Consider the following 12146-nt stretch of genomic DNA (forward strand, 5'->3'; position numbering starts at 1 on the left):
AAAAGCTGTATTTATCAAATTAGGAGATTATTACATAAATAGAGGGCTGTTCGAAGCTAAACCTTAAAGCATACGCTGCAAAAAATCAAAACCTTACCAAGTCTGTTCGTCTTATTTTTAGTCAAAATGTCTCATCCCACTCAATTTAAGATAAATTCACTTAACAAGAGACATTTCAGCAGATGGAGGGACTTGTTTTAAGACAATGCATCTTAAATATCTTGTTAAGTCAAACAATCTAGAAATGATCTTGTTTTGAGTTGAATTTTACAAGAAAACTCAAAATAAGTTTAACCCTCGTGTCGTCCTGCAGGTCAAACTGACCCGTTTTAAAGTTTAAAAATGTGGAGAAAAGTATTTTCACAGTGAAACTTCTGATGTCCACATTTTCTACATTTTTGGGAAATCTTTGAACATTTTTTGGTGGAAAAAAAGAAATGTTAAAAATGTTTCTTAAGAACATTCACATAAAAATCAACCAAAATCCAGCAAATTTTGCTGGATTTTGGTTGATTTTTATGTGAATGTTCTTAAAGAAAATATTAGAAGTTTTACTGATATATATGGAATCACTTTAGATATTTTTAGGATTTTTTTGGAGATTTTTACTCATTTTTTAAAAATATTTACAAGAATTTTCTTGCCAAATTTGGGGGATTTTTTTTAAAAAAAAAACTTTTAAGGGAAACTTTTAAGGAATTATCAGATTTTTCTTCCTGAAGGTTTTGTAAATTTTCAGAAATTTGGAGAATTTTTTTTGCTGAATTTTTAGATGTTTTTCAGACATGGAAACAATATTTTTTGGTGCCCATAAATGAAGACAACAGGAGGGTTAATACATCTCAAATTAGGAGGTTACATGAAAGGGAAAATCTATTTTTGAGTGTTTTTTTTAATAGCATATCTGGCTTATTTTAAGGCACCTAAGCTTGACATTCCTGGTAATATGTAGCTTAAAATAAGTTTCCCAGCTAATTTTAAGATCTCAATATTCTAAATATCATATCTTATTTCAAGAAACCTTACCAAGCCATTTTTCACTTGTTCTATTGACAGATTTGTTCACTTATTTCAAGGTACAAGTTCCTTTTTTTTCTTGTGTTGAGAGGGGCATTTTTTCCAGTGTAGTCTTGTGACAGAGCTCACAATAAATCACAAAGTTGTCAAAGTTAGATGGTTAGCTTAAAACTGGGGGTTTTGTCCATCAGTCCAACAAACAGCGCAAAATCTGCATTATAATTGATTAGTTTGTAGGATAACTGTCATTTCCAGAAGGAATGTGACCAGAGACACTATTTTTATTACCACTACTTATTCATCCAACCTGCTTAAATCCCTTTAATTCAAAAAGACCCAGTTGCAGCCATCAGCCATGAAGCCAATTAGCTATAGATACACTTTTCCAAGTACCTACAGGTGCTATTAATGCTAGAAAGAAAATTGGGGACTCCACCTTCCATAAATAGGCTATTTGACTAAATCTATTATCACTTTTATAAACTCTATAAACTGCATTTTTCACTCTATTGCTCATCAGCCGTAGAAAGATGTCTCACCATGCTGAATGTATCTTCCAACAACTTGTTCCTGAGTAGCTAACTTGCTGAAAAGTGGTGGTTTTTGCAAGGTGTCAGTAAGACATACAGAATCTAATCAGCCTTATAATAGATCAGTTTGTAGGGTAACTGTCCTTTCTATGAAGAATCTGACTGAAGACAATATATTTACGACTACCACTTATTCATCCAACCTCCTTAAAGCTCCTTAATCCAAGAACAACCAGATGCAACCATCTACTAGACATCTATAGAAACAGTTTTTTAAGTACCTACAAGTGTTATCAGTACTAGAAGGAAAACTGGGGGTAATTTGAACACGTCTGTTTCAATGTTTCCAGCCTCTCCAGACTTTTTCTCTCTACTCTGTTCATCTGTAGAAAGATGTTTCTCCATGCTGAATGTATCTCCAACAACTTGCTCCTCTGTTCACTGTTTCTGAGCCATGATGCATTTATTTATTCATCCAGTAGCTTTGAATTTCCTCTCAGTCTCTCTGTAGAAACACTGCCTGCAGTTCAACCAGTTTCTGGGTCTCAGATGCATTGAGGTGCTCAAAATTTATCCTTTTTTTTTTAAAGAATATAGATATAGTTTATTTTTATCAAGTTTTTAAATCCGACTTGTCAAATTTTTAGGAAATATCACAATTTTGAGTCAATTTTGAGCTATCTTCCTTGACTTTTTACGATTTTTGGCTTATAAATAATGTAATTTTGGAAATTTGTTTTAGAAAAACATGTTTCTCAAACCCTCTGGGGAGTTTTGGGGTTCAGAGGGTTGAGGCTGATACCAAATTTATCTTCTACTGTCAAACTATTGGCTTACAATGTCTTTAAATACACAAAATCAATATAATTCTATATTCATTTGGTATTTAACATAATCACTGTAGTAAAGGATTAATTATCAAGCACGTTTAGCATTTTTTGGTAAAATATATCTTCATTTGGACTCTTATGAAGCTCTGAATGTAAAACAGCAGGAGATAAAATCACAAGGTGGATTTTAGAAGGAATCCAAACCTAAATTTTACAGAACATACAGTAAAACTGAAGGGAATCCAGTATCTGTGTGTTCTTCCCTTCGTCATCCTCAGAGGGAACATAAAGTTAACGAGAGGCTCGTTAGAACCTGTTAATTGGTCTGTATCCTTGCTAATTGATTCTTTGTTAATTGGGGTTAGGCTAATTGTTGTCTTAATTGCTGTTTTTGCTAATTTCTGCTAATTGGTGTTAACACAGTTGGACCAGTTGTGTCCCGAGTTGTAATTGAAGCGACAGCAGCAGAAACGACTTGACGTGGACCAAAGGTGGCTCCACGGTTAGAGCTCCTCTGAGACACCAGCCCTGGTGGTTAATTACCGTTAATTAGCATGTTAATCGTTTAAACCAGCAACAAGCTCCGGCTCTTTGCTTAGCAGCTGTTTGCTGTCAAATGCATGACGGACTGAGGAAATCCGATAAAACACACGGATCCTGTTTGTTGTTTCAATAAATTTCAGTGGCTATGAAGGAAAACCAGCTGTTCGTCAGGTTTGCTGTGTCACATTATTGTAATGTGCTTTTAATGTGGTCAAAATATAGGAACATTTAAGGTTAGAACCAAATTTGCTGTTTAATAATAACATAGAAAAGTATTTAATGCAGAAAACATGGAAAACAACTGATAGAACCGACAACTTTATGGTGTAATTAAATCCAAATGTTAGTTTTTTTTTATGCTGCAGACATTTTAAATGAATTTAAACACAACAACTGTTCAAATAAACCCTTATAAATATAAAAACATAAATATTTTCTTCTGTTACCTGCATATAAACACACAAATTGGACAAAAACCACAGTGCAGTTTTACACCCAAATGACACATAAAAGTGAACCAAAAACTTGCCCAAAAACTAGAAACTCCTGCACAATTCGTCACAACTCAGAGTCTTACAACTTTTCAAACAAAAGAGACTAAAATGTAATTGTAAAGTTAGTTTTTCTGAAGATTCAAACCAACATTTTTGTAACGTCACTACCAACAGTAGGAAAGAACAGGGACTTTTACCGCTTCAGTTCTCATTTCTGCGTCTTTTGGGCAGACGGAGCCTCTCGGTGTTGAGAAACTGTTCGATTTTGGAGATCTGAGCTCTGAACGATGACTGCTGGTCTTCTCTGTCCTGAGAAAAGCTCAATTCTGACTCTGAACTAGGACCTGCAGCTGAAGTAGAAGCTCTGCTAGACCTGGTTTAAGGAGAAACTGATATTAAACTAGGGTGTCCCTAAAGTCTGGACACAGGAAATCTCATTAACTATAACATTTTGCCTCCACAGATTAAATATGGCTTTGTTGAATGAAGAAAGAGTTGAACTGGTACTTCTCAGTGGACGTGAGGGATGGACATGTCCAAAGATAGCAGATGAATTTAATTACATCATCCAAGGAGGATTCCACTTGGCTGGATAAAAAGTTTAAACAACCAGGCAGTGTCATGGACAAACCTCATTCTGGACGACCAAATGAATCAGCTGAAACTACAGAATTGTTCATGGCTAAAATCAATGGTAGCCCCAAAAAAATCCCTTCCCTAACTCAAACCCTAACGGAGTGTTGGGCCGTCCCCTAACCCTAACCCAGTCTTTCGATACAGTCATGGCCAAAATTATTGGCACTCCTGGAATTTTTCCAGAAAATACACCATTTCTCCCAGAAATTGCTGCAATTACAAATGTTTTTGGTATACACGTGCTTATTTCCTTCATGTGCATTGGAAAAACAAGAAAGCAGAAGAAAGAAGGAAAAATTGACATAATTTTACACCAAACTCAAAAAATGGGCCCGACAAAATTATTGCTCCTTCAAAGCTGACATTTTTGTTATTATTTTGAATTTTCAGGGAGAAAACATTACTTTGATAACATAAATGCAACTTGGATGTGTAGGAATGCAGTATTTGGTGAGTAGATAATGGCAAAGTTTGTATTTTGTGGTTTTAATCACGTATTCTGGCTTAAAGTATGTTGGTTTTCTACATGTGGTTGAATGTACTCACTCTGATGACGACCGTTTGCTGCAGGAGGTGGGAACTCTGCCGTCCTGTGCAAAAAACAACAAGAAAAATCTAAATTAGCACAACTCAGAGGTGAGTTTGTGAGATATTTTACATGTAAAGAGAAGGTCTGATTGTTTCTCAGGCTTTAAAAACCTCAGGAGGAAAATAAAAACGAACGCTGAGTGATAAACAAATGCAGCAGCACATTGATATGTAACAGCATCCAGAACCAGACTGAACTCTGAGTGACGTTTCTGCTGCTCCGAGACAAAAATGAATCATTTTTCTTTTTCCCGAGGCTTGTTGCGCTTTATCTCCCTCAACTGCTGCCACCTGGATTGTATAAAAGCAGAGTGACGGAGCGGAGATGGTGACAAAAGAGAGGGAGAAAGTGAAAGTGGATGTTTTTTCCTACAAAAAGAAAGAGTGAGTGAGAGACAAATGATGAAGTGATAGAAAAAGAGTGAGCAGACAGATAAAGACTGAGTAAGTGAGAGAGGAGAGGCAACCAAAGCATCATTAGGTAGATTTTCCTCCACAGGTCATCCGTTCTCCGTCTGTCTGGACGTCTACGAGCGAAACATCCATCAGTTAATCACAGAAACCTTTAGCCTTCTGAAATCTCTGTCAGATATTCTGTGTTTCTTCTAATATCTGGAGAACAGAAATGTTTAAAAAAAAAAAAAAAAAAAAAAAGCACTTTAATGAGGACGTCAGGTTGAAATAAAAGACAAATTCATTGAGTTCTGGTGTAAATTTCCCCCGGGGGTCCGGCGAGACACATTTTCATAAAATGATGAAGTTCACAACCTGTGGAGCAGAAGTGACCTCGAGAGAGTTTATTTGATAAAGAAAATGTTTTATGACGGTCGTTGTGTGACGTTTCCTGCTGTTCATCGTCAAACTGTAACGCAGAACAATGTTTTAGCCTCGCTGTGATGAAACGAACTTGGACAAGAGCTTCGGCTGCTGAAATTAAACTCTCCACAGCGCTGAAAGCTGAGATCATGCAATGTAAAACAATAACATCCAGGAAAAATAGGATGAAAATCTGGCAGCAGTGGTGACAGAAAACACGTTTGTCAATGATAGAATCCTGTAATATTCAAAAACTGCAAGTATCTGGAAAACAATGTCATTTTTGTGGATTTAAATACAGAAGTTGGTATTTTTACAGCCTTACATTGTAAATGAAGAGATATTTGTAAAAATTAAGATTTTTTTTTACAGTTGTGGCCTGTTTTTGATTTGAAGTCAACATGCAAATGAATACATTTATTCTTTATATACTTTCTTTATACTGTTTCTTTATTTCTTTATTTTCTGTACTTTTATTAGATATTATTTGCAATTTAACAGGGAAAATATGAAAAATAACAAAATATTTACCATTTTCTTCTCCTTAATATTGATTTTTAAAAAATCAAATAACAGCAAATATTTGTAATATGCTAATATTTTTGTGGATTGAAATACCTCATATTGTAAAAGAGCAACTATTTGTAAAATACTCATTTTTGACGTGGACATTATTTACAGTTTTGGTCTGTTTTTGATTTACAGTCAACATGTAAACTTTTTTTCGTAATTTTACTGGATATTATCTGTAATTTAGAGATTTCAAATAACAGCAAACCTGAAAAACAAAGATATTTTTTGCAGTTTTAAATACAGTAAAACTGTGTAATTTTACGGTCACACACTGTAAATAAATAGATATTTGTAAAAATGCAGATTTTTGATGTTTTTTCCAGGTTTTTTAGTCTTGGCCTGTTTTTGGTTTATAGTCAATGTGCAAATTAATATTTTTTTCTGTAATTTTACTAGATATTACCTGTAATTTAACAAAACTAAGAAAAATATGAAAAATCACAAAATATTTACCATTTTCTGTCCTTAAAATTCATATTATTCTTTTTAAAAAAATCAAATAACCGCAAACATCTGTAAAATAATAATAATAATAATAATAATAATAATAATAATAATAATAAATAATAATAAATTATATATATATAAAAAAATTATATTTATATATATATGTATATATATATATATATATATATATATATATATATATATATATTTATTTATTTTTTTTTTTTTTTTTAAATCAGTTAAATATGGTTGAAAAAATATTTTTACAGTGTGCAATCAGAAGTCGTTAGTGGATCATGTAACTCATTGGGCTGCTTTATTTCTGCTGCCTGTCACTTCCATATTTAGGTTATTATAGTTTACAGTGTGTTTACAGTGTGGACTTTACCAAACAAACCTCCTTCTAAAGCCTCTTAGAGCAGCTTTCTTCCTTCATAACTGACCATATCTGCTGTCGTCTGTCTGTACATCCCTTCTGTTGCTTTCCATCCGTCCTGCCGGCGTTTCCTCGGGGAAGAAGCCGACGTCCCGGAGACACTGGAGGCATTCAGCAGATCCAACGCCCTCATAATCACCAAGGGGCCTGAGAGGAATGAGGTGAGACGGCAAGAACGGCGAGAAAGTAGGAATGAGTGATGATTAGCGAGGGTAAGGAACACGGATGGACAATGAGTTCACTATGCGAGACGTTCCCACACTCCAGTGGCATAATGCTGTTTTAATGGGAACGCTAGTGTCACCTTTGCTGTGCTTGCTTTTCAGGAATGCGGGGATTGTGCAGGAAGGATGTCTGAGGAATCCATCAGGATCAGTTAGATTTGGCTCAGACGAAAAAGAAGATCCCTGGGAAAAAACAAAAAAACAAAACAGAACAAGAAACTACTGCTTTAGCATTTACTTAAAAGTTAAGACGGCAACGACATTTAGCTTAATGCAACATGGAATTTATGCTACTCCCCATTACTAAGGACAAAGAGAATTAAGTCCAGTGTGATAAGGAGTATATAACAATAATAATAATATAAAGTTGCATAGACCTTAACTTTATGTAAACGACGGGTGGAAAATGCAACGCCCAGTCTCATGAAATCCTACCAGAATGCACTGCATAGCTGCTTATGTAGACAATCAATGGGAAGAGTTTAAATGAGGAGATTACAAGGAGATTCTCCATCATCCACACCTTTATAATTATCATTTAAAGAGTCATAGTTGAAGTAATAGACTTCAGGACTTTGTAGGAGCATTGATTTGTACATGCTGTGTAATCAATGGAACCCAAACACAGTTAGAAGTTCTAAAATCTCCAGAAATCTTGTGCTATGTTCTTCCACTGTTCTATACCTTGGAAAAGACAGTTTTAAAGTCTCCAGAAGTCCTGTGCTATGTCCTCTAAAATGTTGTGGTTCTAAAATCTCGAGAAACACAGTGCTATTTCCTCCAACTGTGCTACTCTGTAAAAATCCAGTTCTAAAATCTCCAGAAATCCTGTTCTATGTCCACCTATGTTGCTATATCCTCTAAAATGTTGTTCTAAAATCTCCAGAAATCCACTGCTATGTTCACCTACTGTGCTACATTCTGTAAAAAGTCGTAGTTCTAAAATCTCCAAAAATCCTGTGCTATGACCATCCACTGTGCTGTATCCTGTAAAGACAGTTTTAAAATGTCCAGATATCCTGCGCTATATGCTGTAAGAAGTCATAGTTCTAAAATCTCCAGATATCCTGTGCTATGTCCACCCACCTTGCAATATCTTGTAAAAAGGCACACTTCTAAAGTCTTCAGAAATCCTATGCTATATCCTCTAAACTGTGGCATTTCTAAAATCTCCTGAAACCCATTGCTATGTTCCCCAACTGTGCTATATCCCATAAAAAGACAGTTTTAAAATATCCAGAAATCTTGGGCTATGTCTTTTCACTATGCTAAATCCTGTGAAAAGTCACACTTCTAAAATCTCCAAAAATCCTGTCTTATATCCTCCCACTGTGTTACATCCTATGAAAATTCACAGTTCTAAAATCTCCACAAATCCTGGTGTTATCTCCTTCCACTGGCTACATCCTGTAAAAAGTCACATCTATTCAGAAACATCTCCAGGAACCCTGAATGTTTGTATGTGTTTTATAAGAGGAGTAATGTGAAGTATTGTGGGATAAATATATAAACAGATGTGTCTAGGCTTTCCATCGATGGAGGCCAAACACAGCTGGAAGTTTTAAAATCTCCAGAAATCCTGCTCTATGTCCGCCTACGGTATTATATGTTGTAAAAAGTCACAGCTCTAAAGTTTCCAGAAATCCTATCCTATACCCGCTAAAATGTTGCGGTTCTAAAATCTCCAGAAATCTAATATTACGTTCACCCACTGTACTATATCCCATAAAAAGACAGTTTTAAAATCTCAAGAAACCTTATGCTATGTCCACCTACTGCACTGCATCTTGCAAGAAGTCACTGTTCTAAAATCTCCACAAATCCTGTACTATGTCTGCCCACTATGCTACATCCTGTAAAAAGTCACAGCTATTCAGAAACATCTCCAGGAAACCTGAGTGTTTTTATGTGTTTTATTTGAGGAGTAAGTATTGTGGGATAAATATAAACAGATGTGTCTAGGCTTTCCATTGATGGAGGCCAAACACATTTAGAAGTTCTAAAATCTCCAGAAATCTTGCTCTATGTCAACCCACTGTGCTAAAAAAAAAATCACAGCTCTGAAGTCTCCAGAAAGCCTATGCTATATCCTCTAAATTGTTGTGGATCTACAATCTCTAGAAATACAGTGCTATTTCTTCCAACTGTGCTACATCCTATAAAAAGTCAGTTTTAAAATATCCAGAAATCCTATTCTATGCCCACCCACTGTGCTACATTCTGTAAAAAGTCACAGTTCTAAAATCTCCAGAAATCCTGTGCTATGTCACAATATGAGGAGTAAAGCATAGTATTGTAGCATGAATACAAACAGTGTGTCGGCTTTCAAAATCCACACTGACAATGTAAAAACCCCGATTTGGAATTAAGGCAGGTGGTTTTAATCTTGTGACTGTTTGCTGTCATATTTTGTGTACCTAAAAAGACCAAAAAAAATTTAATTTTCTCCTTTAAAGAGCACCAAAAGGTAAAGTTTCAGCTTCTTAATGTTCATACCTGGACTGACTGTTGAAGGACATCAGATTTAGTTTTGCTCCAGTCAAATAACGGCCTGTAAGTCTTAGTTGTGGGGAAAGAGTCATCAAACAGCGTTTCTCTGAACAGATGATGATCATGGTGTTTTGAGCTGCCAGAAGCTTGGTCTTTTTCACTTTTAGTTGTCTTTACATCTCCTGAATCTTCTGTTTTGTTGCTCTTCACATGATCCTGACAACTTCCAGAATCAAGGTCCACAGCAGTCATGGTGATATCAACATCAGCATCTTTTGGTGTTTGTCTGGTCTTGCAGGCTTTGTCTTCATGTTTGTCTATGTTTGACTGACCTTCATAATCACCATTTTTATCATCATTCACCACAGACTCCTCCTGCTTTGAGGTTTCCTGACTTTGAGGGTGTAGTTCGGCCATTTTTCTCACACATGTATCAGACATTTCATCTTCTTGCTTGGTGTCTGTAGTGTTGTCGGTAAGTATACATGTTTCTGTTCGTTCTCGACTCATCTCCAACTCTTGGATAACATCTGACCGACCAGGTAACGGTGCAGCATTCATCTCTGAGCTACTGGACTGATTCAGGAGTCCAGAAACCTCTTGAATGATAGAGTTTGGTTCCTGGTTGTCGCTTTGGTGCTCATCCAAACAGAGAGAATGTCCGTCTTTTCTGATCTCATGGCTAGAAACCTTCTCTATCATGTTCTGAGAGAGATGTTGAGAGAAGTTTGAAGTCTCACCGACAGACAAACCCGACTTATCGCCCATGAAGTCGTTGACCTGCAGTTTGTAGCTCTGTTCAGTGGTTCTATCAGCAGTCGTCTGGGATGCTATCAGTGTTTCTGCTGTTTCTGATGTCTGTCCTCCTTCGTTTACTTCATCTGTATCTCCTCTATCTTTTGTTTCTGTTTCAGGGTTATTAGTTTCCTCTGCATCCTTTCCTGAACCCTCACAATCCTCACGTATGTCAGTTTGAGATGTTTTAGCCATGGGTTTTCCATCTTCTTCTTGTTCTGTGTGTCTTTTCTCATCCTCTATGTTGTTTTCTTGTTTCAAATCATCTTTACCTCCATTTTCTCCCACTTCTATGTTTCCTTCATCATTTTGTTCAACAGATCCATCCAGAAGTACAAATTTAGCGATTGATGCAGTTGTTGAACAGTAAACGCTGCTGATCTGGAGATCATCTGATTTATCAGACTTTTGGTTTGGTATATTGGTGGTGAGCTGGCATATCTGCATATTTTCATCATTTATGGGCTTTTCAATCTCTTCTGGTTGCTGATGGTGGTTCAGTAATTCTTGTTCTGAAAAAAAAAAAAAAACAATATTTGCATGTTTTTTTCTGCAGCTGGACAAACTTTACTGGTCAGAAAAGTCATACAGCTTCAACAAAGATCAATAAAGGTTTATCTTATCTTATTTCAAGTATCTGCATGGTAACATTCAGTTAGGCAATATAAACCTCATGTTGTTAAATTTCCAACATGGAGACAACATGAAGCAGCTTGTAATTCTGCACATCTAACACCAACATCTAGACCCTTATGAACACCAACATCTAGACCTCCATGAACATCAACATCTAGACCTCCATGAACACCAACATCTAGACCTCTATGAACACCAACATCTAGACCTCTATGAACACCATCATCTAGACCTCTATGAACACCAACATCTAGACCTCTATGAACACCAACATCTAGACCTCTATGAACACCAGGTTCTGTTTCCTACCAGTGAGTCCACATCAACATTTAGTCTAAATGTCTAAAAACTGGAACCTTGTCTGGTCAAACTTTCCACATATCAGATTCTACTGATGTTAGATCCTCAAAAGTTGGTGAAATGTAGACCAAAGACTGTATTTTAGTAGAAACATGGATCCATTCATATATATACACTCACAGGAACTTTCTAGGGACACAGTACCAGCCTTGTTTGATGATTTTGCATTTTTTTTCCCCATTTTTAAGTACCAATAATTACTCATTATTATTATTTTGGACAGTTTATGTGTAATTTTGGACAAATATTTAGTCCTTTTTGGAAGGTTTCAAGTCATTTTAGTGAAAAACTGGATCCTTGCCTTGTCTTATCAAATTCCACACATCAGATTCTACTGATGTTAAAGCCTCAAAAGTTGGTGAAATGTCAACCACAGACTGTATTTTAGTAAAAATATGGATCCATCCATATATATTCACTTAGAGGAACTTTCAGGAGACACAATACCAACCTGGACTGAAAATTTTACACTTTTTTTCCATTTTAAAAGTCCAAAAATTATAAAAATTGTTCTCTATTTAAGTCATTCAATCATTCTGATCTGCTGGAAACTATTCTGTTTATGTCCTCACCAAATTTCATGGCTGTAGGAGTTTAATTTCTGGAAATATTAAACCCTTAAAATGGCTTTCCAGATAAAAAGTTCATAAAACTGAATATATAAAAATTCCAGATCTGAAAACAGATTCAATTCTCAAAATTCAGGCAAAATATTTTACAGAACTTAGTCC

The 12146-nt window shown here is 35.7% G+C and overlaps 1 protein-coding gene across 1 annotated transcript in view; it reads right to left on the reverse strand.

Moving 5' to 3' along the window:
- Positions 1–10868, reverse strand: part of LOC129348619 (uncharacterized) — a 51259-nt gene extending 40391 nt beyond the window's left edge. The window contains exons 1-4 of the mRNA XM_055009428.1: positions 9631–10868; positions 7215–7317; positions 6918–7057; positions 4597–4640 (exon numbers count right to left, since the gene is read on the reverse strand). Coding sequence (XP_054865403.1) covers positions 4597–4640; positions 6918–7057; positions 7215–7317; positions 9631–10866 — 1523 coding nt within the window. The 5' untranslated portion in view covers positions 10867–10868. The remainder of the gene's footprint in view (positions 1–4596; positions 4641–6917; positions 7058–7214; positions 7318–9630) is intronic.
- Positions 10869–12146: the final 1278 nt, after the last annotated feature.

The sequence above is a fragment of the Amphiprion ocellaris genome, chromosome 3 (genome assembly GCF_022539595.1).
Source record: "Amphiprion ocellaris isolate individual 3 ecotype Okinawa chromosome 3, ASM2253959v1, whole genome shotgun sequence".
NCBI lineage: Eukaryota > Metazoa > Chordata > Actinopteri > Pomacentridae > Amphiprion > Amphiprion ocellaris.